General features: G+C 34.6%; 1 protein-coding gene across 1 annotated transcript; it reads right to left on the bottom strand.

The window, feature by feature from the left end:
• Positions 1–23652, bottom strand: LOC103008178 (transcription elongation factor 1 homolog). Its single transcript, XM_057542696.1, has 2 exons — positions 23617–23652; positions 1–398 (listed from the first exon to the last, which is right to left on the bottom strand). Exons 1-2 carry the CDS (start codon positions 23650–23652, stop codon positions 66–68), a joined length of 369 nt encoding a protein of 122 aa, XP_057398679.1. The 3' UTR covers positions 1–65.
• Positions 23653–23904: the final 252 nt, after the last annotated feature.

The following is a 23904-nucleotide window of genomic DNA, read 5'->3' as shown; positions in this document are numbered from 1 at the left end:
CCTGGAATGTCTCTGGATTTGTACCCAGCAGGTGAGGCTGCCAAGGGAGTGGGTCCTCTGCGTTGCTAGTGATTGGCTGCCTCGCAGGCATCTATCAAATCGCTGTACACGTCCACTGGTTCTGACAGATAAGTGATGGGCGTCTGGAATTCTTCTAGGCACATGGTACAAGAGATGACTCCAGTGTTGCGAACCTGGTCCATTTTCATGTCACAAGACTTCTCGTGGTTGCAGAAGGGGCAGGTGAACTCGACATCTAGGGAGCCTGTCATCTTCTTCTTGGGGGGTGGCTTCTGTTTTGACTTTCTGCGCACCACGTCTGCAGGACGGCAAACCTGCACTTGCCGACCCTTGTTGAAACAGCCTCGTTCACCCGGGAGACAGTGACTTCCAGCTCCCTGCAGAAGCCGATAACAACCATTTTGACAGGTGTGAGGTGATACCTCATTTTGGTTTTAATTTGCATTTCCCTAATGATTAGTGATGTCAATCACAATTTCATGTATCTGTTGGCCATCTGTATGTCTTCTTTCGAAAAAAGTCTATTCAGATCCCCTGCCCATTTCTTAATCAGATTATTTGTCTTTTTTGCTATTGAGTTGTATGAATTCTTTATATATTTTGGATATTAACCCTTTATTGGATATATGATTTGCAAATATTTTTTTTCCCATTCCATTGTTTACCTTTTTATTTTGTTGATGGTTTCCTTTGCTATGCAGATGCCTTTTAGTTTGATGTAGTACCACTTGTTTATTCCTGCTTTTGGTATCAAATCCAAAAAATCATCACCAAGACCTATGTCAAGGAGCTTATAACCTGTTTTCTTATAGAAGTTTTATGGTTCCAGGTCTTATATTCAAGTCTTTAATCCATTTTGAGTTGATTCTTATGTATGGCCTAAAATAGGTGTCCAGTTTCATTCTTTTGCATGTAGCTGTCCAGTTTTCCAAACCCTATTTATTGAAGAGACTGTCCTTTCCCTAGTGCCTATTTTTGGTTCCCTTGCCATAAATTAATTGACTGTATATGTGTGGGTTTATTTCTGGGCTTTCTACTCTGTTCCATGGATTTATGTGTCTGTTTTTATGCCAGTACCATACTGTTTTGAGTAATATAGCTTTGTCATGTAGTTTGAAATTGCAGCACATAATGCCTTTAGCTTTGTTCTCTCTCAAGGTTGCTTTGGCTATTTGGGGTCTTTTGTGGTTCCATAAAATTTTTCAGATTGTTTGTTCTATTTCTGTGAAAAATGCCATTGGAATTTTGATAAAGATTGCATTGAATCTCTAAATTGCTTTGTGTAGTATGGGCATTTTAACAATATTAATTCCTCTAGTACATGAGCATTGAATAGCTTTCCATTTTTTTGTGTTGTCCTCAATTTCTTTCATCAGTGTCTTATAGTTTTTCAAGTACAAGTCTTTTGCCTCCTTGGTTAAATTTACTTCTAGGAATTTCATTCTTTGTGATGCAATTGTAAATGGGATTGTTTTCTTAATTTCTCTTTCTGATAACTTGTTATTATGTAGAGAAATGCAATTGATCTTGTATATTGATTTTGCATCCTGCAACTTTACTGAATTTATTTATTAGTTCTCAAGAGTTTTTTGGTGGAGTCTTTTGGGTTTTCTATATATAATATCATGTCATCTGCAAATAGTTACAGTTTTACTTCTTTCTTTCTAATTTGGATGTCTTACACTTCTTTTTCTTGTTTGATTGTTGTGTCCAGGGCTTCCAATACTGTGTTGAATAAGAATAGTGAGAGTGGGCATCTTTGTCTTGTTCCTAATCTTAGAGGAAAAGCTTTGATGTTAGCTGTGGGCTTGTCATATATGGCTTTTATTATGTTGAGGTATGTTCCCTCTATAACCACTTTGTTGAGAGTTATTTTCATCTTGAGGTGGTCAATAATGGAGATGTGAAATTTTTATACATAGTACTTTTGCTATGTTGTGGCTTTGCAAGGACTTGTGTTAAAACTGCTTCTACATCTAAGGAAAGAAAACTGCCTGCCTATTGGTTTGTCCTGATGTGGGATAGGAGATAAAATTGGTTCCTATCAAAGATTTGGTTGTTGTGGGTATTTTAAGATTTGGAGAAATTATAGGACTGTAGTAAAAATAGATTCCCCCATGGATGTTATTACCAAACATGTTTGTTTTGCCTCATGCGCAGCAAGCCAAAAGGCTGAGACACTGAGGTTTGTAGCAAAGAGAGAGTTAATTGGTAAGGCATCCAAGTGAGGAGATGGGAGAGCAAGCCTCAAATCTGCCTCCCCTAAGGCAAGGGGCTTGTTGTATTCGTGTATAAAGAATAAAGAAGCAGGGTGGTCTGAGTCACGGGGAGTGTGGGGAGGTTGGGGAAATGTGATTGGAAAAAAGTGCAATAATCATTGTTCTGCACAGGCGTAACTCAGCTACAGGCCTCTGCACATTCAAAAGGTCACTGAGTGGACACTCCTGCACATCCAGCTGGTGGGTCAGTGGGCCTATTCAGTCTTATCCAGCTCAGCTGGAACTTGACACAGTTGACTCTCAGCTCAGCTTGTGCTAGACACAGGTGACTCCACATTCCTGAAAAATAACTCAGGCAAACATCTTATAGTTTGGGCTATGTGTTGCTTGGAGGACATATAAGTCTTAAAATGACCTTAATTGGTAAGGGCAGATGAAATGGATTTAAACCAAGATTTCATTACATTTTGAACATGTGTATCTGTGGAGTACAAAATCTCGACATGCACACCTTTGACTACAGCTGCAGAAGTGTTCCTTTAGACAAAGTTGTGATCCAATTTTGTCTAGAGAAGGGCAGAAATTATTCATATTCCATTGTTTGTAAAGTTACCTATTGTTTTCTTTCATTAGTTTGGTAACACTCATTTTATTTGCATTTAAATATTTTAAGCAACCTAAGCACAAATGTAAAAGTAAAGACGCATTAAAATGAATTTCTTGATATCCATTATTTCATGGATATCTAGCAGAAAAGTAGAACAAAAGCCCCAAAAAGCAAAAAATGATTTTTGCTTTTGTGATTTCTTTGAAACTTATCTAATATGCATGTTCTGTAAAAACAGTGAACAGTGGAATAACTTGAGATGGTGGCTAGGTTTATTTAATATTTTATGAAATCTTTATGAACAATCTAAGTATAATTGTTCAGAACATGTGTATTAAGTTGATGTAAGTGGAATAAAAGTTTTATGAATGAAAAAGAAAACTAGAAACATGAACTCTCAATTTTTCTTTTACTTTATTCCTCAGTTTAATTTTAATATTAAGGAAGTACATTTTACGTTTTTTTGGTGTCAACATTTATCTTAGAAGATGCTTTCATCGTTTTTCTCATGCTTTCAGGTTATTCTTTTGAAACATGACTGATTTTAATATATACTTTCAACCACTCTTTGCATTTGTTGTATTTATCGATTTACAATGCTTTATAAATTTTAGTTATTTGTTCTAACAAAAATAACTTTAGTATTGCTCATATAGGATCCAAAAATTGTCTTATTCGTTGGTGAGGAAATGAACATGTGACTATCCTAGAATATCTTTAAGAAATAAATACTAGAAGATAAAGTCAATAGAATTTTTAGATCTTTATAAGATATACAGGTCTTTTCTGCTGAAGCCAGAACACTGGTAGTAACAGCAGCAGCTAGAGGGGGCCAAGAGTCCAGTAGGTCAGTGATCTCATTGGGGTCACAGAGTGTTCTAAATCTGGAGTCAGAGTAGAATATGAAGAATCTTGTCCTAAGCATATGAATTTATAACTAGAAGTGACTGAGTTGCAAAGACTGACTAATTTTGGGCAATAAAGCTAGCATCATTATATTTTGGAAGATAACTTTCTGAAACTATGTTTTAAATATTTAAGTATAGGCATAAGTTTTTTAATTGCACTTTGCTTTATTGTGCTTCGCAGATACTGCATTTTTGACAAATTGAAAGTTTGTGGCAATCCTGCATTGTCAGACAATGGTTAGCATTTTTTAGCAATAAAGTATTTTAAAATTAAGGTATGTACACTGCTTTTTAGACAAATTACTATTGCACATTTACTAGACAACAGTATAGTGTAAACATAAGTTTTATATGCACTGGGAAACCAAAAAATTCATGTGACTTGCTTTATTCCAATATTAGCTTTATTGTGGTGGTCTGGAACTGAATTTGCAATGTCTCTGAAGTATGCCTGTATTTACTGACTGATTAACAACCTTAGCTTTTTATTTTATGAGATGTTGGGGGAAAATCTCTGAGTTGTATTTGAAGAATTTGATCTAATTTAAGAGAAAATTCATACCTTACAGTACATTTTAGTTGGTAGGTAAGATATAAATAAATATCAGAGAGTTTTAATAAATTAAAGGACAGCTTTAACTACAGATTAATATTGAACCTTATAGTAGAAATAATTTTATAATGAAATATGTATATATCTGTGAGAGGCTGAATATACAAATGGAATATGGCCAGGCCATAACTAAAACATAGAACTTTGATCCACATCCTTAGTAGCAACCAGGCAGGGAAGCCAAACCACAACCTCTGTAGCAATCAGCCCCAAAAGGCAAAACTTGATCAATAACTGCCAACTTCCCTAATTTTTGCCCTGCTTCTAACTTCAGACCAACCAGAGGAAATGAAAACATGCTTCCCTAGCCAATCACATAGGGTGCCCTTCTTCTAAGTTAGCCTGTCTCCAGATTCCTCATGCTGACAGCTTCCATTCAGGGTATACCTGAAGCCTTTTCTTTTTTCTACTTTAAAGCTTTACACTTCCTTTACTGCCTTTAAATCCCTATCAAATGCAAGTGACGGTGATGGACTCTAGTTCTGAATAAAAAGCCTTTGCTTGTTCACATACAGGTGGTCTTCACTTATTTATACAACTGGAAATGTATGGAATATTGAGAATTATAAAATCCAAGCTATATCATCTAAGATTTTAAAATAACAATTTCAGGGTATAAATTACTTTGAGTTAAATCTCATGAGGGTAAAAATTTGCTGACTCTCAGCTAGAAATTGAGAAGCAGTCAATTCTAATTTACACACTAGCTTTCCAACAATTTCTTGATTTTGAAATATGGATTTTCACATCCACACTTTTAAAAGTAACTGAGATCATCTGAAAGTTATTTTAATATATAATTTATAGTGGTCCTTTGATTCATTAACCCAGGATAATACCTGGTGATTTAAAGTTTTATCCAGAAAAGAATTTTGACTTTCAGTTAGTTGGTAAGGAATATCCAATATTTAGATAAGAAATTCAATTATCTTTTCATAGAAGCCAAGATGATTAGAGTCAGAGAGCCAGAGGCACTATGCTGTTTCATCTTAACATATACCTAAACCAATTCTGTTTTTAAGTATATATTTTATTTCAAGAAATTGGATCTGCCTTGAGATCCATAAACTCACACTATTGCATTCATATTTATTGCTTTTAAAGTAATTATTGTGCTAACTAATACATTAAATTTGTTCTGTTAAATATAAGAAGCCCTTAACTTTATAAAAATCTCCCTGGAGTTTTCTCCTGGACTATTATTTAGTTATGTTCAAACAAAAATTATAATAGCCAGTAACATAAGAATGTTTCTGGAGGGCTTTTAAAGAAGAAAGAAAAATGAAAAAACACCTGGTAATGTGTATTTCAGCCAGGAAATCCAAGAATCCACTAGTGGTTTTCAAGCTTTTCTAACCTTTGTAATAGTGATAAATACAAACACATATAGTGTTTATTATGTGCCAATTATTGTTCTAAGCACATTATAGGTATGAACTCACTAATCCTTATACCAATTCTAGAAGGTTAGTGTAATAATTCCTTAACACTTCCTTTAGATTTATAATTTTTGTGACCTAAATCAATGGCACTTATATTTTAGATATGAATGTAATTTAAAATTAAAAAGAATGGGAAAGAGTCACAGAGTTTTTTCACCAAGTAAAGTTATAAGAACTACCCACCACCATCAACACAACTACTATCTACTGTCATCACTTTTTCATTGAAAACAAATTTTTAACGTCAAAACAGTAAGCCTAAACTCAGAGTAAAGAACACTCTTACTGAAAAAAAATTTGCTTTATGGAAAGGTCATTTTATTCCTTATTTTTGTCAGATGTTTACATGGATCAATAAAAGCTTTATTGACAGCCAAAGACAATCTGTGGTTTTACTTGAAAAATAAATTAGAAATTTTAAAGGGTCTGACTAGTTGAAGCCAAAAACAGTCAATCCTTTGTGAATGATACTAAAAACAGTCAAATTTCCCAAGTTTTGTGTGAATAAATTATAAATTATAAATTAATTGGCTGGTTGAATTCTTTACTTTTTAATTTTTTTTTTTTTTGGTCTAATGACTGAAAGCAGTGTGAACAGTAATAGAAAAAAAATAAAGCCACACAAAGAAATGAATGCTCATCCATGCTCATTTGTCTGTAAAATTGTGAAATAAATGTGGTTTGCATATTGAGCAGTCAGTTTATTTTCCTCATACCTGCCATTAAGTTATATGGTTTCTTGATCTGTGAGTTAGCACTTGGTTTTCCAGGGTCCTCTACTTTGACTTTAATGTCACTACATCCTTGGGAATAGTAAGCATCACATTTGAAGCTCCGGGGATTTGGTGCCTGTCTGTAGAGCATACAAAGCATAACTCAATGTTTTTTTTTCAAGGGTTTAGCTTTCAAGCTGTGTTAATTTGTTATGTGGTTGCCACACTGATTTTTTTTTTCTTTTATTAATTATATCTTCAGTTCTTTGGTTGGTCTATAATAGGGACATATTGATTATTCTTGTGGATGAGTAATTGAAGTATAATAGTTCCAAATTCTATATCCAGGAATCAGGAAATAGCTAATAACTTGAATCAGTGTCAAAATGTACATTATTGGTTGAATAGAGTTGGATGATAATTCAACTCTGCAAAGGGATAAATGATCACTTGAGAATAACATAAGTACTGGATTAATGTCTTATTGATTTCTGAAAAAGAATGGAAATGTGGTCATGTTTTCTGCTTTTAAAGAGGATATTTCTTTTGGGGAGGTTATTTTGATCACATTAACACCTTAATCAAAGTAATCAGAAAGTGACATGATTATGTGGCTATCAACTAGCAAACTGTTACTCAAAAATAACTGAAACAATATTGTGAGTGTGACTATGGAAATACCAATTAGGACAAGTGGATTTGGTTGGTGATGCATATATAGAGTTCATAGAGGAAAACATCCTAGTAAAAATAGTTTTATACCACATAGCAATATGTTTGATCTCAGATATTTCATTTTATTTGAAAAATTAGTTTAAAATAATTTGTAATAAAACATACTGTAATGGGCTGAATTGTGACCCCCCCCCCCAACAAAAAAAAGATATGTCCTAACCTTAATGCCCAGTACCTGTGATTGTGAATTTATTTGGAGAAAGGGTCTTCACAGATACAATTAAGTTAAGGGTCCCAAGATGAGAGCATCCTGAATAACCCAGGTGGACCCTAAGTCCAATGAAACATGTCTTTCTTAGAGACACAGGGGATAAAGCCATGTGAAAATGGAGGCAGAGATTGGAATGATGTGTCCACAAACCAAGAAATGCCAGGGAATCCTGCAGCAACCAGAAGTTAGGAGAAAATCATGGACAGATTCTTCCCCAGAACTTCAAGAGTCAGCCAATCCTGCCAGCACTGATTTTGGACTTCTGGCCTCTAGAACTGTGAGAGGATAGTTCTTGTTTTTTTAAGCCATCAAAATTGCTGTAATTTGTTGCAGCAGCTCTAATAAACCAATACATACAATTATGCAGAGACTAAAATGTCAGAAAATTGAAAAACTAAAATAGGAAAGTAGTTACATCATATGGATTCAACAAGAGCTAAGTAGAGAATTAACTCTGAGTCATCCCAACTTTTATCTCATATCTATATTAACAAGCTTAAATAAAATTAATTGAATTTGCAACAACTCATGATTTCATGTTACATTCCAAAATCATTAAAGATAGAGGAGTAATACAAATGAATACAATGAAGTCCAAATTTATAAGCAGAAACTGATTAAAAATGAAAATTAATTTGGAATCCAACCATTTAAAATATCTAGGGAAAATACTTCCTGAAACATAAATATTTAGGGGGGAATTCACTTGGGAAACCTTTAAATGCTTAAGCAGAACATGAAAGGTATTAATCAAATGTGATATTAATTGCTGTGAGATTAAATAGCTAACAGCAGAACAACGATCTTTATGCACAAAGTCTTTCTAGTTTTCAGTCAATTATTGTTTGTATAATTAGTAAGCAATTTCATCATCTATGCTATAGTTGTTTAAAATCAAGTCAAAAAGAATTCCATCATAGTTTGGGGAGATGTTTTTATGCCTTAAGTTAGACTGACTCATAAAAAAATGCTCCAAAATTTATCTATTTAGATTTAACCAAATATCTTTTTAAAAGAAAAACTAATTGACATAATTTAGGTCATAATCCTCTTAAAAATGTTTTAGAAAAGGGTTACGTTGTATTAAAAAAAAACTCTATCCAAATTATATAGAATCTGGAGGGTTACTGTCATTGCCAAGTATTATCAGAATAATTGTATTCATAGAAATGCCCGAATTTTAAATCCTTCATAAGCTTCACAGAACATAGAGTTCTCACTAAACAAACAAAATATGGCATCAAGCCAAGGGAATGAAGAGAATTGAAATCTCACTTTGGATAAATGTGTAGTTAATTACTGTTGACTGATTAATTCAACCCTTTTATTTCTATTCTAAGCTTTTCTTATTTGATATTAGAATATATAACAAATGGAGTTTCAAGAATATATTTTGAAAGACACTGTGTCAAAGTAAAGGTTATCTCCTGATGCGATTTTTAATTAATTAAAGTTCAATAGAAGTTTAATATGAAAAAAAGTTACTGTAAATATGTTTGGTAATGCTACAATTTGTTCTGATGTGCTACTGAGTAAAACAAGTTTGTAAGGCGATATGAAAATATGTTTTAATAACTGAAATTTTCTTCATCACCTTGTATTAAGCATATCCTGTAAAAGTTTTTAAGTTTTATAAATTTTTATTGTAGATGAAAGTAGGTATTTAGAAAGGGTATTGGAGAGATATGTTTTAATGGCTTATCAGTTTTAGATTTGATTCCTTGTCCTACAACCTACAATACTGAATAAGCTAACCAATGTAATCCCATACTAAATGAAGCAGATTAGATACTCAATAAATGCTATTTATTATTATTTATTTTTTAAAATTTATTTTATTGAAATATAGTTGATTTACAATGTTGTATTAGTTTCTGCTATACAGCAAAGTGATTCAGTTTTATGTATATATATATATATATATATTCTCTTCTATATTCTTTTTCATTACAGTTTATTACAGTTTATTGAATATAGTTCCCCATGCTATACAGTAGGACCTTGTTGTTTATCCATTCTATATATAATAGCTTGCATCTGCTAATCCCAAAATCCCAATCCATCCCTTCCCCACTCCCCCTCCCCTTTGGCAACTGCAAGTCTGTCTTCTATGTTTGTGAATCTGTTTCTGTTTCGTAGATAAATTCACTTGTGTCATATTTTAGATTTCACATATAAGTGATATCATATGGTATTTGTCTTTCTCTTTCTGATTTACTTCACTTAGTGTGATAATCTCTAGGTCCATCCATGTTGCTGCAAATGACATTATTTCATTCTTTTTTAATGGCTTAGTAGTATTCCATTGTATATATATATAGCACATCTTCTTTACCCATTAATCTGTCAATGGGCATTTAGGTTTTTCCGTGTCTTGGCTATTGAGAATAGTGCTGCCATGAGCATAAGGGTGCATGTATCTTTTTGAATTATAGTTTTGTATGATTATATGCCCAGGAATTGGATTGCAGGATCATATGGAACTCTATTTTTAATTTTTGTGAAGAACCTCCATACTTTTCTCCATAGTGGCTGCACCAGTTTACATTCCCATCAATAGTGTAGGAGGGTTCCCTTTTCTCCACACCCTCTCCAGCATTTATTATTTATAGACTTTTTAATGATGGTCATTCTGACTGGTGTGAGGTGATACCTCACTGTAGTAGTTTTGATTTGAATAAATGCTATTTCATTTTTTCTTTATTCATCTTTCCTAGATGTTCTAAGTTTTTTGGAGTTGTACCCATTCTCTCCTTTTAATATCTGAAAAAAATTGAAGATATTAGTGGATTTTAATAAACCTATTGATTATTAAAAATATATATCATATCTTTTTAACCTTATTTATTAAGTAGAAAATTGGCATGGAGTAGAGTTCATGTGTGCTCTTAAGTAGTAGGATAAATAGCTGGATATTTCTGATATTTACCTGACTGATGTCAACATCAGGGTGGAGACATTTATAAATATCTTTGCCTTAACATTCCTGACCTCTTTAACTCCATTAACCTTCACCTTCATGCAATTTCAACAACCCAGTCCCATGAACACACATTGAATTTTGCTATCTTTTAGAATTGTTATTTTTCAAAATTTTTAGAAACAGTGTTTTTTTGCCTACCACTTTCACTACTATTCCCCCACTTAATGGAATCTTTGATCTCATGGAGACTCCTAAGTCCTTAATCACCTGACTACTTATTTATAATTATTTTTACTAATCTTGGGCCTTTCCTGCCTTCACTTTCTTTTCATATTCAAGCATATCATATGCTCAATACGAGCCAACGCTGTTTTTATTACAATCAATAGAAGAACAGTTAAGTCTTTTTAAGTCAAAAACATTAATAACTACAGGAAAGGCAAGGTTTAGCTGGTGCTCATGGAGCACTGGAAATGGATGGTTTATTCAATAAATGGTTCTAAAACAATTGGCTAACCAGGTGGGAAAACAAACTAAAATATTAATTTAATTTATATTTTATTTTTTTACATGGAAAAACAAATTTATAACTCTAAAAGGAATTACAGGAACATTTTAAAAAATAAAATCAGGGTAGAGAAGAATTTCTTAAAGGACAAAAAGGGAAATATTTAATATATTTCACAACCTTAAATTTTTTTATTTATATATATCTGTACCACAAGAAATATTATAAACTCAGTTCAAAGCAAGCTGTAGATTAAACATTTATAATGCATACAAGTGATAAAAAGTTGATAACCAGAGTATGAAAATAATTTCTACAAATCAATAAGAGAAAACAAAAAGAATGGAAAATGGACTAAAGAACATCGTATCAGTCAGGGTTCAATAGGAGTCATATGGTATATTCAAAAGGGGCTTTGACGAGAGTTCAATACAAGGACTGTTTACCAAGGTAAGGGCATGATTTAGTAAACCAACTAGGAATAGACTAATTCTGTAGGGCCAGCAGAAGAAGAAAGAAAAATGAAGGGGGAAAGAGAGAAGTTATCGGAACACAAAAAGAATAAGAGGGTCACCTAACAGGAGCTGTAGCCCATGGCAAAGGAACACAACCAACCCACGGCAATCTGCAGGGGGAATGCCAATGGGACAAATATCCAATATCACTCCCTTCCTAATCTCTGAGATTTTTGCTAATGGCTCCGATGGGCAAAGCCAACTGGAAGCCAGAGGGCATGGAAGCCAGCATCTAACTTGCACAATTAAATCTCCAATTAAGGATGTCAAATCTAAGTTTCCAACAGCCTAAATTTTTGCCCAGATGGGTGATACGAGGGATTCTGTTACAAATAGGTTTTAAATCAAAGGGACTGATTTGGGTGTATGTCGTTAATAGGGTGTCAGGTTGTTTGCCAATTAAAATATCCATGGCTGAGGATATTACAGAGTTCCAGCATTTGCCTATAGGCAGGCCCTCCAGTTGGATGAGTTACTATGGGTCCTTTGCTTCAGTAGTTAGTTTGTTTGGTGATGGGCAAGCCAGCAAGATCTCTGAGTGTTAGAGATTATATTAACCAAATTGAATGAAATGGAGAGAGAGAGAGAAGAGAGAACTTACCACAAGCTAGTTAGGTTGAGAAATGAAAGGCTATAGAGTGGTGAAAAAGAAAGACATTTTTTCTCATTGACATAGGACACATTTAAGATGTAATAGAGAATGTGTATCCCATATGTAAGCCTTATGAATTTGGTTCATGAAACAGATATTGGCTATTCTGAAAAGCCTTACATTATATTCTGTGTTTATAAGCCACATCCAGTCTTGCTGCAAATAATGGTGTCAACCATAGATAAATCAGTAAAACTCTTGGATGCACTGCTGATACCATGTTGCCATATTATCACCATGATATGTGATCTAAGTTATTTTTTCCTACTCATCTACCATGGGATCTATCATATGCATTACACACAGTGTTTTGATGCCTGAGAATCTTTCTGAACTTATGAGACTTTGAATGACCTGGACCACTATCAACCCCTGTGATGAAGACTGAGTCTTGTGTGGAAGCACCCAGTTTCAGTAGGGAACAATAATAAAATAGTACCTCATTGGCCAGGCCGTAGTAACTGCCATTGTTTAAAGAAAGCTGCATTATAGTGGAGGTAACCGTAAGGCTTCTTAGTTACCTGATTGATATGCATGCCTGTGAACAGTGCACTTAAAATACTTGGAAGACTCTTTAGCATCTTAGTGCAAAATCCTTCCATAAAATATTTTTAAAATTAAATCTTAACATGATACTCTATAGAGATTATTCCTGTGGCTGATTAATTATATACTCTTTGGGGGACAGAGGAGCAGTTTCTTTGAATAGTGGTAAGCATGTAAAAATATTAGCTGTGCCTTAAACTTTTCTTTAATTGCTTAGAATACTATCAGTTTTTGTGACACAGAGGGAAACAAAGCTAGAGATTTACTTTAAAACAAACAACAAAAACAAATCTTATTCCTCCATGTAATAGGCATAATATGAGCCAGAATTAGCATAAAACTTGCCAACTGCCCTAAGAAGAGAACTTCTCCAGACTATAGTAAAATCAGATTAGAGTAAGTCATTCCATCTTCTGGACTTGCTAAAGATATCAGTGGAGATTTCATCTGTTTTGAGAGAGAAAGGGTACGCTTCTTTCACAGGGTTTCTTATGAGAACCTAGGAGTGTTCTTCAGCCTCTGTTTAAAGTTGGAGGTACAATAAAAGAAGAAAAATTAATAATTATGCTACTTAGTGATATGCTAGTTAGTGTTGACACTAGTTAGTGACGATACTAGTGGGTAATAGTATCCCTTAGTAACCCCATCTCCTCCATGCTATTACAGATATAGAGTGTTTCAATTATTGGACTTGTTACAGAATCTTAAGATTGGAAAGGGCCTTAAATGATCATCTAATCACACCAACAAGTTGGTGTTTGAATAATTTCTATAAAATTCCTGATGCGCACAGTCCAACCTTTGCTAGAATACCTACTATGAAAGGGCATTTATCTATTACCTTCCAAAATTGCCCACTTTTATCTATGAATAGGTTTGATTTTATTTTATTTATTTATTTATTTATTTTTTTTAAATTTTATTTATTTATTTATTTATTTATTTATGGCTGTGCTGGGTCTTCGTTTCTGTGTGAGGGCTTTCTCCAGTTGCGGCAAGCGGGGGCCACTCTTCATCGCGGTGCGCGGGCCTCTCACTGTCGCGGCCTCTCTTGTTGCGGAGCACAGGCTCCAGACGCGCAGGCTCAGTAATTGTGGCTCACGGGCTTAGTTGCTCCGCGGCATGTGGGATCTTCCCAGACCAGGGCTCGAACCCGTGTCCCCTGCATTGGCAGGCAGATTCTCAACCACTGCGCCACCAGGGAAGCCCAGGTTTGATTTTAGATGCTCTCTCTTGTGCATATGTCTCCTTAGGACTTCTATTTAGTGTTCTTGGTTTGATCTATATGAACCATAATAAAAAATGTCAACTCTATCTTCCACAGGAAAGCCTGTCTATATTTAAGGTATCATGATTTTTGAGATTTTTTTTCATCTTGGGCTGAATCTTCTGTACCACATAAGAAGTGAAGCTTATGGGTAGGGCTTGCCTTTAAGAAGTTGTTTATCGGTAGTATTTGTCTTTAATAACACCTTTCTAGAGCATTTACACTGGTACATCTTCTTCATCCCAATAAGTGCCATGTACCACTTAAGGTACAGCCTTATTGCCACTTCTCATCAACATCTCCATCCATCCCAGCATTCACTGAGCAGTGAGATGGTAACATCCTTTTGATACTAGCTCTCCTATCATCAATTATTATTATTTATTTTATAGCTGTGCTTGTGTTTCTATTTTATATTGAAAGGTCTTAAGAGTGGGGAAAAGCTGTATTTTTATCTGTATCATCCTCAATAATCATCTTCATCATTGCAATAGCTAACATTTATTACCTGCTTACTGTGTGACAGACCATTTTCTAAGCCTTTACATGTATTAACATTTCAAAATAACCTCATGAAGTAGGTACTAGTGTTACCCACATTTTACATATGAGAAAACTGAGGCATAAGGAGGTCAAGCAATTTTCTCAAGATTACATGCATCATAAGTGTTGGAACCATTATTCGAACAAGTGTGGTCTGGCTTCAGTGTTCAGTATCATAACCACTCTGTTACACTGTCTTCTCTACAATCTAAAACCTTCATTGGCTCTCAATAGACTTTCCTTGGATGAGTTCATCTGTGCCCCTGTGTTTAACTATCACTTAGACACCGGATCTATTATCTTTTGTGCTTCAGATCTTTATTTTGAACTGTAAAGTGTGTGACTCTATATGGAAGCACTATGTCCAACTTGATCTATCCTAAAATGTGTTCATCATTTTCCATTCAAAACCCTGCCTTCTCTTGTGTCCCCTCCTTTCATTAAATGAAATCATCATATATCAGTTTGCCCAAGCTAGAGATCTAGGCTTCCTCATAGATTCCTCCTATTCTCATGCTCTAGCACTTCCAATTAATCTCAGAGTCCTATAAATTCTAGTTCTTCAATATCTGTCTAATCAGCCCTCTCCTCTCAATTTTTACTGTGATTACTTTTGTTCACAATTTTTCACTTGGAGTTTTGTAGCTTTAGCCTCAGAAAAGTCCTCTACTTAAATGTTGCTCCCTTCTAGTGGATTTACCACAGTACAGCCAGGGAATTTCATAACATAAAAGTGATACTGTCATGTATCTGTTTAAGATGCTTAAATGCCTCCACCTCCCCCTTTCAGGATAAAAGACAGATTCTAGCAAGTCAAAGAAACCCTTCATAATCTGGCTTTGTTCACCTTTCCAGTCTTACACGTTGTCATATATTCTTGAGCAACCTGCTATACACTGTTTTCTCTGCCTAGGATGACCTGACCCTCATGGCCTGTCCTTGACCAGTTCTTGTCTATTTTTTGAAGATTAGTTCAAATGTCACCTTCCCTTGGAATTGTTCCCTACAGCCATCTACACTCCAATATCTGATTAATTTCCCTCGTCGCTCTGTTATGTACATCTATGCTTTATCTATGTGATTTCAGCAGCATAGTAATGGTTGATTTTTACATTTTCATTCTGTTTACCTCATAGCCTGTGAGTTCCTTGAGGGCAAGTATTACATTTGCTGTTGTTGTGGTCCTAGTATTTAGTGCCTGGGAAATAGCAGACCTACAACAAAACTTAGCTGGATGAAGGTCAATAATGCCTCCCAGTCTATTAACAGAAATGAGAGGGCCTACGTCCAGGATGGGAAAAGGTTCATCCATGTGCTAGTTCTCACTGTTTGAGGAGCTGCCTGGAGCATGGTGCTGACATGGATTCTAAGGCAATGTTTAGGCTCAGTGGAAGTGTATTGGAATTTATTACTGATATTTATTATGGGGGATAGGGAGAAGTGGCATTTGCCTATCTTGATACTGTTCTAACAATATTTTTCATTAGGATTTGCCTTCAGATAGGAAATCCTCAAAGCCTATGAAGACATTAATACTCCCTGGAGTTAATTTTTAAAAATAATGACATCTTTGGGACTTGTTCCAAGGGCTGGAAACTTGCCTTTGTCCTTCAAATTATACCAATTCTTCAAAAACTAGGAAGCAGCATAGTATGGTAGTTAAGTCCCAGGTTTGGGGTGTCAGGCAGTATTAGCTTGAAGCTCTATTTTACTACTTATTACTTGCTTGACCTTGAGCAAGTAGCTTAAACCTTTCTGGCCTCAGTTTCCTCATCTAGAAAATGAGAGTAATAGTGCTAATATCTACTGTTATTATAATTCTACCAAACCTCTACCAGCATAGTTCTAAACAAGTGTGTCCTATATAGAGACTTAAACCAAATACAGAGCATTACAGTTTAAATCTAATTACATGTGCCATTGGTAAGTATACTCAGGTTATATAGTGTAGGACTTCACCAGTGCCTTTATGTAATGCAGAGTGTAATTGATTCACAGTAGAGCTAAGTAATTCTAAGCAAGTCAGTTTATACTCTGAAATAGGCAAATAATGGTAAGTATCATTATTGAGTTCCTTCTGAATGCTGGGCATTATTTAGGTCCTTTATACATCTGCCGAAATATGTGTAAAAGTCTTAGAAGAGTGTTTGACACATTAATAAATGTGCTACTAATAGTATTATTTATAATCTTCACAAAAACTAAACAGAGAAGGTGAATTTATTTGATGCTGAGATATATGTTAAACTGTTCACTATAGTTAGCAAAGGTAGAGTCAATCCTTGTACTTACTGAGCAATTCATATGTGACAGATACTGATTCTAACTTTTATAATCTCTAGATAATATCTTACCCCAGGTAACCATTATGGGACCATGCGATAGTTCCAAACATTGGTGAATGACCATAGTAATAGTGCTCGGGTTAAGTTGAATATAATGACATGTTACTAAGAAGAGTTAATAATGCAAATGCTTTTCCAAGGAGGAACTTGGGGATACAAGCTTATTGTGGAAATCTCATCCTGTGGCCACTATCCTAATACTGGTTATATAATATTATACTATTACTAATTTCTCACAAAGATCAGGATTTTAAGGGAGTGTGAAATTATTAGAGGGAATATATTTCTTACCAAATTAGATAAGATGATAATTTCTTGATTTTACTTGGAGAGGGGAAAAAGACAGCTTTAGGAAATCTGAACCTATCCTTTAAAGCCAAATTTCTACATAACTGAAAGTTACCCTTGAAAGGGTTCGGCCTTAAGAAAAGCTGAACATTTGATCATGCAGGCACCAAGCCCGTGATGGCTCACAACGCAAGTGTTTAAACCAGGCTTCTCAAAACAATAATGAAGTGTGTTTAACAGCTCTTTTATTTCATTTTGGAGTTGTTAAAAGAATATTAAAGTCAAATCATGGAAATGAGACTCATCTGTATAAGTACATTTAAGTCGGGATTACATAGAGATGAGTTTTCTAAAAGTATCTCCACTTCTAAGCATTTGAAGGTGGTTCTTAGTCACTTATCCCAAGTTAAACTTCATTGCATTGGGATCAGGCTTTTATCCTTTATTTTCAATAACAAAAATCACACCCAGCAGTGTGACAGCTAAGGCAGCCCTGGAAATTAAGCATTTTGCTGAGGAGAAGGAAAACCTTGTAAGTAACTTGGTTAAGGTGTTTTTTAAGCTTATTTTTTTTTTGTAGCTTTTGGTGGTTTTAGGACTACTGGGCCGTGCAGCTGAATGTGCTGTAGTGGCTAATTTAAAGTTCTAAGGGAGTTTAAAGCAGCATGCATTTTTCATCACAGATAGGTTAAAAGGTTTTTAAAGTATTCTACTTATTCATAGGCAGCTGGAATCCAGTAGGATTGCATATCTGCTACGACTTCAGCAAATATCATTCCCAATTTGGCCCTTAAAGAACAGCACTAGAAATTATTTACATGCTTCCTACCTAGAAATAGATGGCAAATTTTGTGGCAACTTTAGCTGTGAACTCTTCATTTCAGGGCTCTACATCTTCATTTTAATATGTATTGCTGTTTTTATTTGTGTGCCCAAGAAATACTAAATTCATGGTGGCTGTGAATGATATGGATTACTGTAGCTCCCTTTAAACTGGGACTACTTATAGCATGTAAGAACTCGTGACCACAAATTACATCAGTGTAGTTTTCACTACTTTCAGTTCTCCATATAGGCCACAGTAGATTGATGTCTACCAAAAAAAAAAAAAAATGTACTTTTGGTGGTCTCGCTGCCATATATGAATATGCATCCTATAAATATATTGTCTAGGCAGTGCACTATATTGATATCAATACTGCCTCTTTATTCAAAACGAGAATGGTTTAACAAATGTAGGCATGTTTAAGAGGGAAAAAAAGATGTCACAACAGAGGGGTCCTTCATATAGCAGAGACGTTGCTGTCCCCTGATGTCTTATATAAATCCTGCAGCCTCAGACCTACAGTAGATATATAATGACATGTTATCAAAACCACACCACTGAGTTAAAATGGTCGATGTCAAACTAATTCTGCCTCACCAGGTATTTCTTCCCATTTATAATACCTTTTTTAAAATAAAAAAGGGTCCAACAATTCAGATGTGTATATAATAGGGATGATATACAATTGTACTTCAAGCGGACTGCAAGCAACCTGTCAAAAAACAAAGCTAAATTCTGAATAATAAAATCCATCACATGATTGATATCTTGCATTAAGTGTAAGTTGAAGAAAGCAATTTTGTTTATGGGGAAAGTCTTGGCTTGGCACATTTTTCATGTCACATAAAGATGGAAATCTTACCTTATGGTTGTAGATTGCAGATATATTTCAGCTTCTGTAATTGTAAAAGGACACACATCTCTTTTAAAATAAGAACCATATTCTTCTGATAAAAATGAGCTCATTTTAATATAGTTCTTTCTTCCAATACATATCATGTTCTCCTTTGCTTTCATTCCCATGTTAACTCTTTTATGATCTTGATTTTACTGTGGCTTAGTAAACGAATGCATCGTCTAAGAATTTTCAGAGTTTCCAATTTCTGTGTGTTTGTGGGCACTTCATGGCAGAAACAATGAGTTAACAGATAAAGAATTTACCTAATATTTAAGAATACTGCGAATTGAAGAAAACTGGGTCCATGTGTTCTCATTTTTCTGTGTGGAAGAGAAATGAGTGGTAATATTAAAAATCTTGTATAATTTTGGAAATTTATCAATTTCTGATTTCTTTGTATTAAATACTTTAAAATAAAGCTTTCTAAAAATGCACAGTATTTTATAGTTTACAAAATGCTAACACACATATCATTAATCTTCATCTGTCCTTTGAAATAAGAATTAATGTTGTTACGATTTTTATCTTCTTGTTTTATATACCAGAAAACTAAGGCTCTATGAGGTTAAATAATCTGCCCAAAGCTGACCCTCTAGAATTTAGCAGACTCTAGTATTTTGATATAGTAGAATTCTAAATGATTTAAGCTCACTTGACTTCTGACTAAAATATGGGTAGACCAACTCTAGCATTGGTGTTAACCTACTTTGGCTAAATTAGAGCTAATCAAAAAAGTTTTAAATCAGAAGTTTTGTTTTTGTCTTTTTGTTTTTAGAGGAGTGCATGTAGATTTGTATAAGAGAATGGGAATTGCTATTGAAAGGGATGAGGAAGAGAATTCTTACCTCTGAAGTAGTAAATGTTTTCAATATATAGGTAATTAATGCTTAATAAATACTGAGGAAAATAGAAGTATCAATGCTACATCACACCTGTGTAAAATTTGTGAAAGCTGAGCTGTATATTCTCTCTTTGGACTATCTTTGTATATCATGCAAAAGTTACTTTGTTAGGAGAAGGAGATTGGCTAAATCTGGATTCACACCAGTATTATTCAGGTCTGCATTTCTCTTTCTGATAGTATCACAGCTGCATGTTCTTTTCTGCCTTTCTGATTCCCTACGGGGTAGGCTGGTTCTAAGATAGTTCCCAATGATTTAATCCAGGCTTCTGGTATTCACATTCTTGTGTAGTGCCCTCCACTTCTGTATGGGCTGCTCCTAGGGACTTGCTTCTAATAAATAGAATATGACAAAGTGACAGATGTCATTTCTGAGATAAGGCTATAAAAGAATGACTTCTGTCTCTCCCTTTCTCTTGCTACTCCTCCCTGTTTGGCTGACTTCGATGAAGCCAGCTGCCATGTGAGCTGCCCTATGGAGAGAACCATGTGGCAAAGGACTGAGATCCTCAGTCTACTAACCCACAGAGAACTAAATCCTACTCACAACCACCAAGTAAACCTGGAAGCAGATTCCACACCAGTCGAACTTTGAGATTACTGCTGCTTTGGTGGACACTTGGATTGCAGCCTAGTGAGAGACCCTAAATTGGAGGACCCAGCTAATCTGGGTCCAGATTCTTGACCCACAGAATATATGTGTATTGTTTTAAGCAGCTGTACTTTGTTGCAATTTATTACCCTCCTAGATATTCTATGTCACATCATCTTATATTATTTCCGTGAAAACTCATCATTATTTGAAATTATCTTAATTTATTTATTTGTTATTTATTCTCTCTCTTCCTCCAATTAAACTATAAGTCTTATAAGACTTGGGACTTTGTCTTGTTCATCTTTAGTTCCCCACAGTGTCTAGAAGAGCACCTGGCACATAGTTACTGGTACTCTGTAATTATAGGTTGAATGAATGAATAAACAAATTTTACTTAGAGTTTTATTTCTAGGCCCTCATTTTTGTCTCCCTCTAAAATAGCGAAATAGCTTAAGACAAGAACATTTGATTTTTCTTTTTATCTCTACCTACAGAAAGATTATTTCTGAAATATTTTTTAACCCGCTGCTAATCTTCCTTCTAACAGCTGTCTCACTGTTAACTTCTCCATGTCCAAAGATCTTCAAGAACAATATTCTCATCATTTTTACTTTGCATAAAATTAGGTAAAAACAAAAAAATTGATTCTTTGACATACAGTACATTTTCAATTTGCTTTTCTTTGGATTCTGAGCTTGTGTTCACTAGAATTTTGATGGAACAATATATTATCTGCAGTATTAAAATTGTTTCATTTTCCACGTTGTTTCCATGTGAAAGGTGTTGGCTTCCTGAGTAAAATTCATAAAAGTGAAAATGAAGAAATACCGTCTCTCTCTCTGTCTCCTTGTAGCTCTTTCGCTCTTCTTGTTTGTTTTTCCTAGAATATTGTTGGTTTCATAAAATAAATTTCTGGCTTTTGGACCACATTTGGTCCTTGGCTTCATTTCATCCAGTTCTCAAAGCAATTTTGCTGTTGTCACTGATGTAGAAACTTGTAAAATAAAGGACTTCCTTATTCTTTCATTTATTGTAAAACCTCTTAGGATTTAAAATTACAATAGTAAAATAGTTATAAACAGTAGGTTCAAGGTTCAGAAAGTGTTGGTGGTTGTGTTCTAAAGTTGGACCAAAAATAAATATCATATGTATTGTTCCCTATCTTTTGTCCATGGTTCCAGGAGCATGATAAGGGGTACATAACTAATCCCATGATCTTCCCTGTTTAACGGTGATTTCTACTGATGATGATTTTAGCCTAAAAAAACCAAAGTATTCAGCTGTCAGTGAGGTAAAAGCAATAAAAGTTTACAGTCATCAGTTGCCTAATATTATATTTAACTACTTTGAAATTTAAAGTAATTAAAAATTCCAGTCAATAAATTTAACACATGTAGTCCTGTGTTAGGTCAATGTGTGTTTGGCCAGTTAAGGGAGAGTGTAAGAGGGGAAGCAAGTTGGGAGAAGAAGACTGATAGAAAGACATAGTCCTAAAAGTCTTTTTAATCATTTTCAATAGACTAATGTCCTAATAGTCTTCTAGTGAGTTAGGAGTTGAAGAATTCACTTTACAGAGGAAAAAGACAAAGTATGGGAGAAAGTGATAAAACTTACAGGGTATCTATGATATGCTGGATACTAGATTAGGCACATCATGTACTTTATCTTATTAAACACTTACAAGAGTCTTACAAGGTACTTTCACCATCCCTAAGTGAATCCAACTCTCTGTCTTCCAACACAGTCAGAGCCAAGGTAAACGACACATGATCTTTCTATAACTTCAACCTCAACCAGGCCCGTAGCCAACTCTGAGTTATTTTACTTTCCTACTTACCCAAATAAGATTTCACACATTTTGTACTTTCTTTAAATCTCTCACTCTACCCTTTCCACAGCACTCTCAGTGATTTTGTATCTTCAGAGAGGAAATAGAAGCCATCAGACATTGCCTACTTCATTTTCCTATCCCTCTCCCCTCCTACTAATTTACTGTCACCTATTCGCTCCTCCTTCTCCCCTGTTAACATGGGGGAATTATGTTTCTTTCCATGATGTGGATTAGATACTCTCTTGCCTTTTCAGAAACGAGGTTATTAAGTACTCCCTTTCTCTCCTTTATCTTTAATATATTCCTCTCATCTGAACCCTTCTTATTAGCAATTAAATATTCTACATGTGAATATATTTTCAATTTTAAATGTAATATTTAAATATGTGTTATACAAATTTTTATACATTGTATTATATGTTAATTTTATTAATTATGAGTTTATAGAAAAATTAATAACTATTTTCCTCTCTACTGAGGAAAATAATCATTCCCCTCCTCATCTGAGCATACTATTATTTTTCTAATCTAAAACCACCTTCTCTTTGCCCATTTCTGCATCCAACTGTTACTCTATTTCTGTCCTCCTTTCAGAGTAAAACATTTGGAAAGAGTATTGTATACACCTGTTTCTAAATTTTTTTCTCTTCTTTTCTTTTATCAAGTTTCTTGTATCAAGATCACCAATAGACATTATTAAATCCAGTAGTCACTTCTCAGTTGTGATATTTCTTAAAAATTTCACAACATTTGCCATGGTTGATAATTCTTTTCCTTGAGCCACTTTCATCTTTTGGCTTCCAAGATGCTGTCTGGTTTTCCCACCAATTCTCTGGCTTTTCCTTCTCATTGCTCTTTGCTGAGTCCTTCTCATCTTCTTGACCACTAACATGGGATTGCTCAAGGCTTACTACTTGGACTTCTACTCTTCTCTATTTAATCTTGCTTCTTTGGAATTCTCATCAAGATTCAGAACTTCAAATATAAGCTGCCAACTCCCAAATAAATACCTTCAGCACAGATCGCTTCCCTGACTTCCAGCATCACATAGCCACCTGACTACTTGTCCCATCAACTTAAATATGGAACATACATCATAAACTGAACATGTCCAAAACTGAGCTCTCACAGCATTCTCTAATGCAGTAAATGGCAAATTCACTGTTCTAATTTCTCAGGACAAAAATCTTAGAATCATCTTTAATGTCTCTTTCCCTCCTCACACTTGGTATCTTAGGCTCTACCTTTAAAGGATATCTAGGACACAAATTCTTATGCCTCCAGTGTCATTCTACCCTGATCAAAATCATAATTATCTCTCACCTAAAGTCTCTTAATTTGTCTCCCAACATCTACCTTCAATCTATGAAGCCAGAGTAAACGTGGTGAAACCCAAGGTGGATCAAGCTCAAAAATCTTCCAAAAGTTTCCCATTCTAATCTGAGTAAAAGTCCAAGTCCTCATAGTAATCCACAGGACCCTACATTATTTGTTCTAATTTCAAATTACCTCTATTTCATCATCTCTAACTTCTACTTCAACCATAATAGCTCTTTAGCTCTTCAGCTCGTCCTTAAACATGTCAGCATATTTGAAACTGAGACTTTTCCACCTGGTATTGCTTCAGCCTGCAATGGTCTTTCCCCAGATATGTTTACCTTACTACTTTGATCTTTTCATTACAGAAGATATGCTTTATTTATTTATTTTTTGTCTGTCTCCCCCAGTAGAATATAAGCCCCATGTATTGGCTAGAGTAACACTAGCTGTTGCAACAAATAAACCCCCCAATTTCAG

Source organism: Balaenoptera acutorostrata, chromosome 3, assembly GCF_949987535.1.
Source record: "Balaenoptera acutorostrata chromosome 3, mBalAcu1.1, whole genome shotgun sequence".
Lineage (NCBI taxonomy): Eukaryota > Metazoa > Chordata > Mammalia > Artiodactyla > Balaenopteridae > Balaenoptera > Balaenoptera acutorostrata.
Note: the sequence above shows the minus strand (reverse complement) of the source record. Positions and strands in the feature narration are given on the sequence as shown.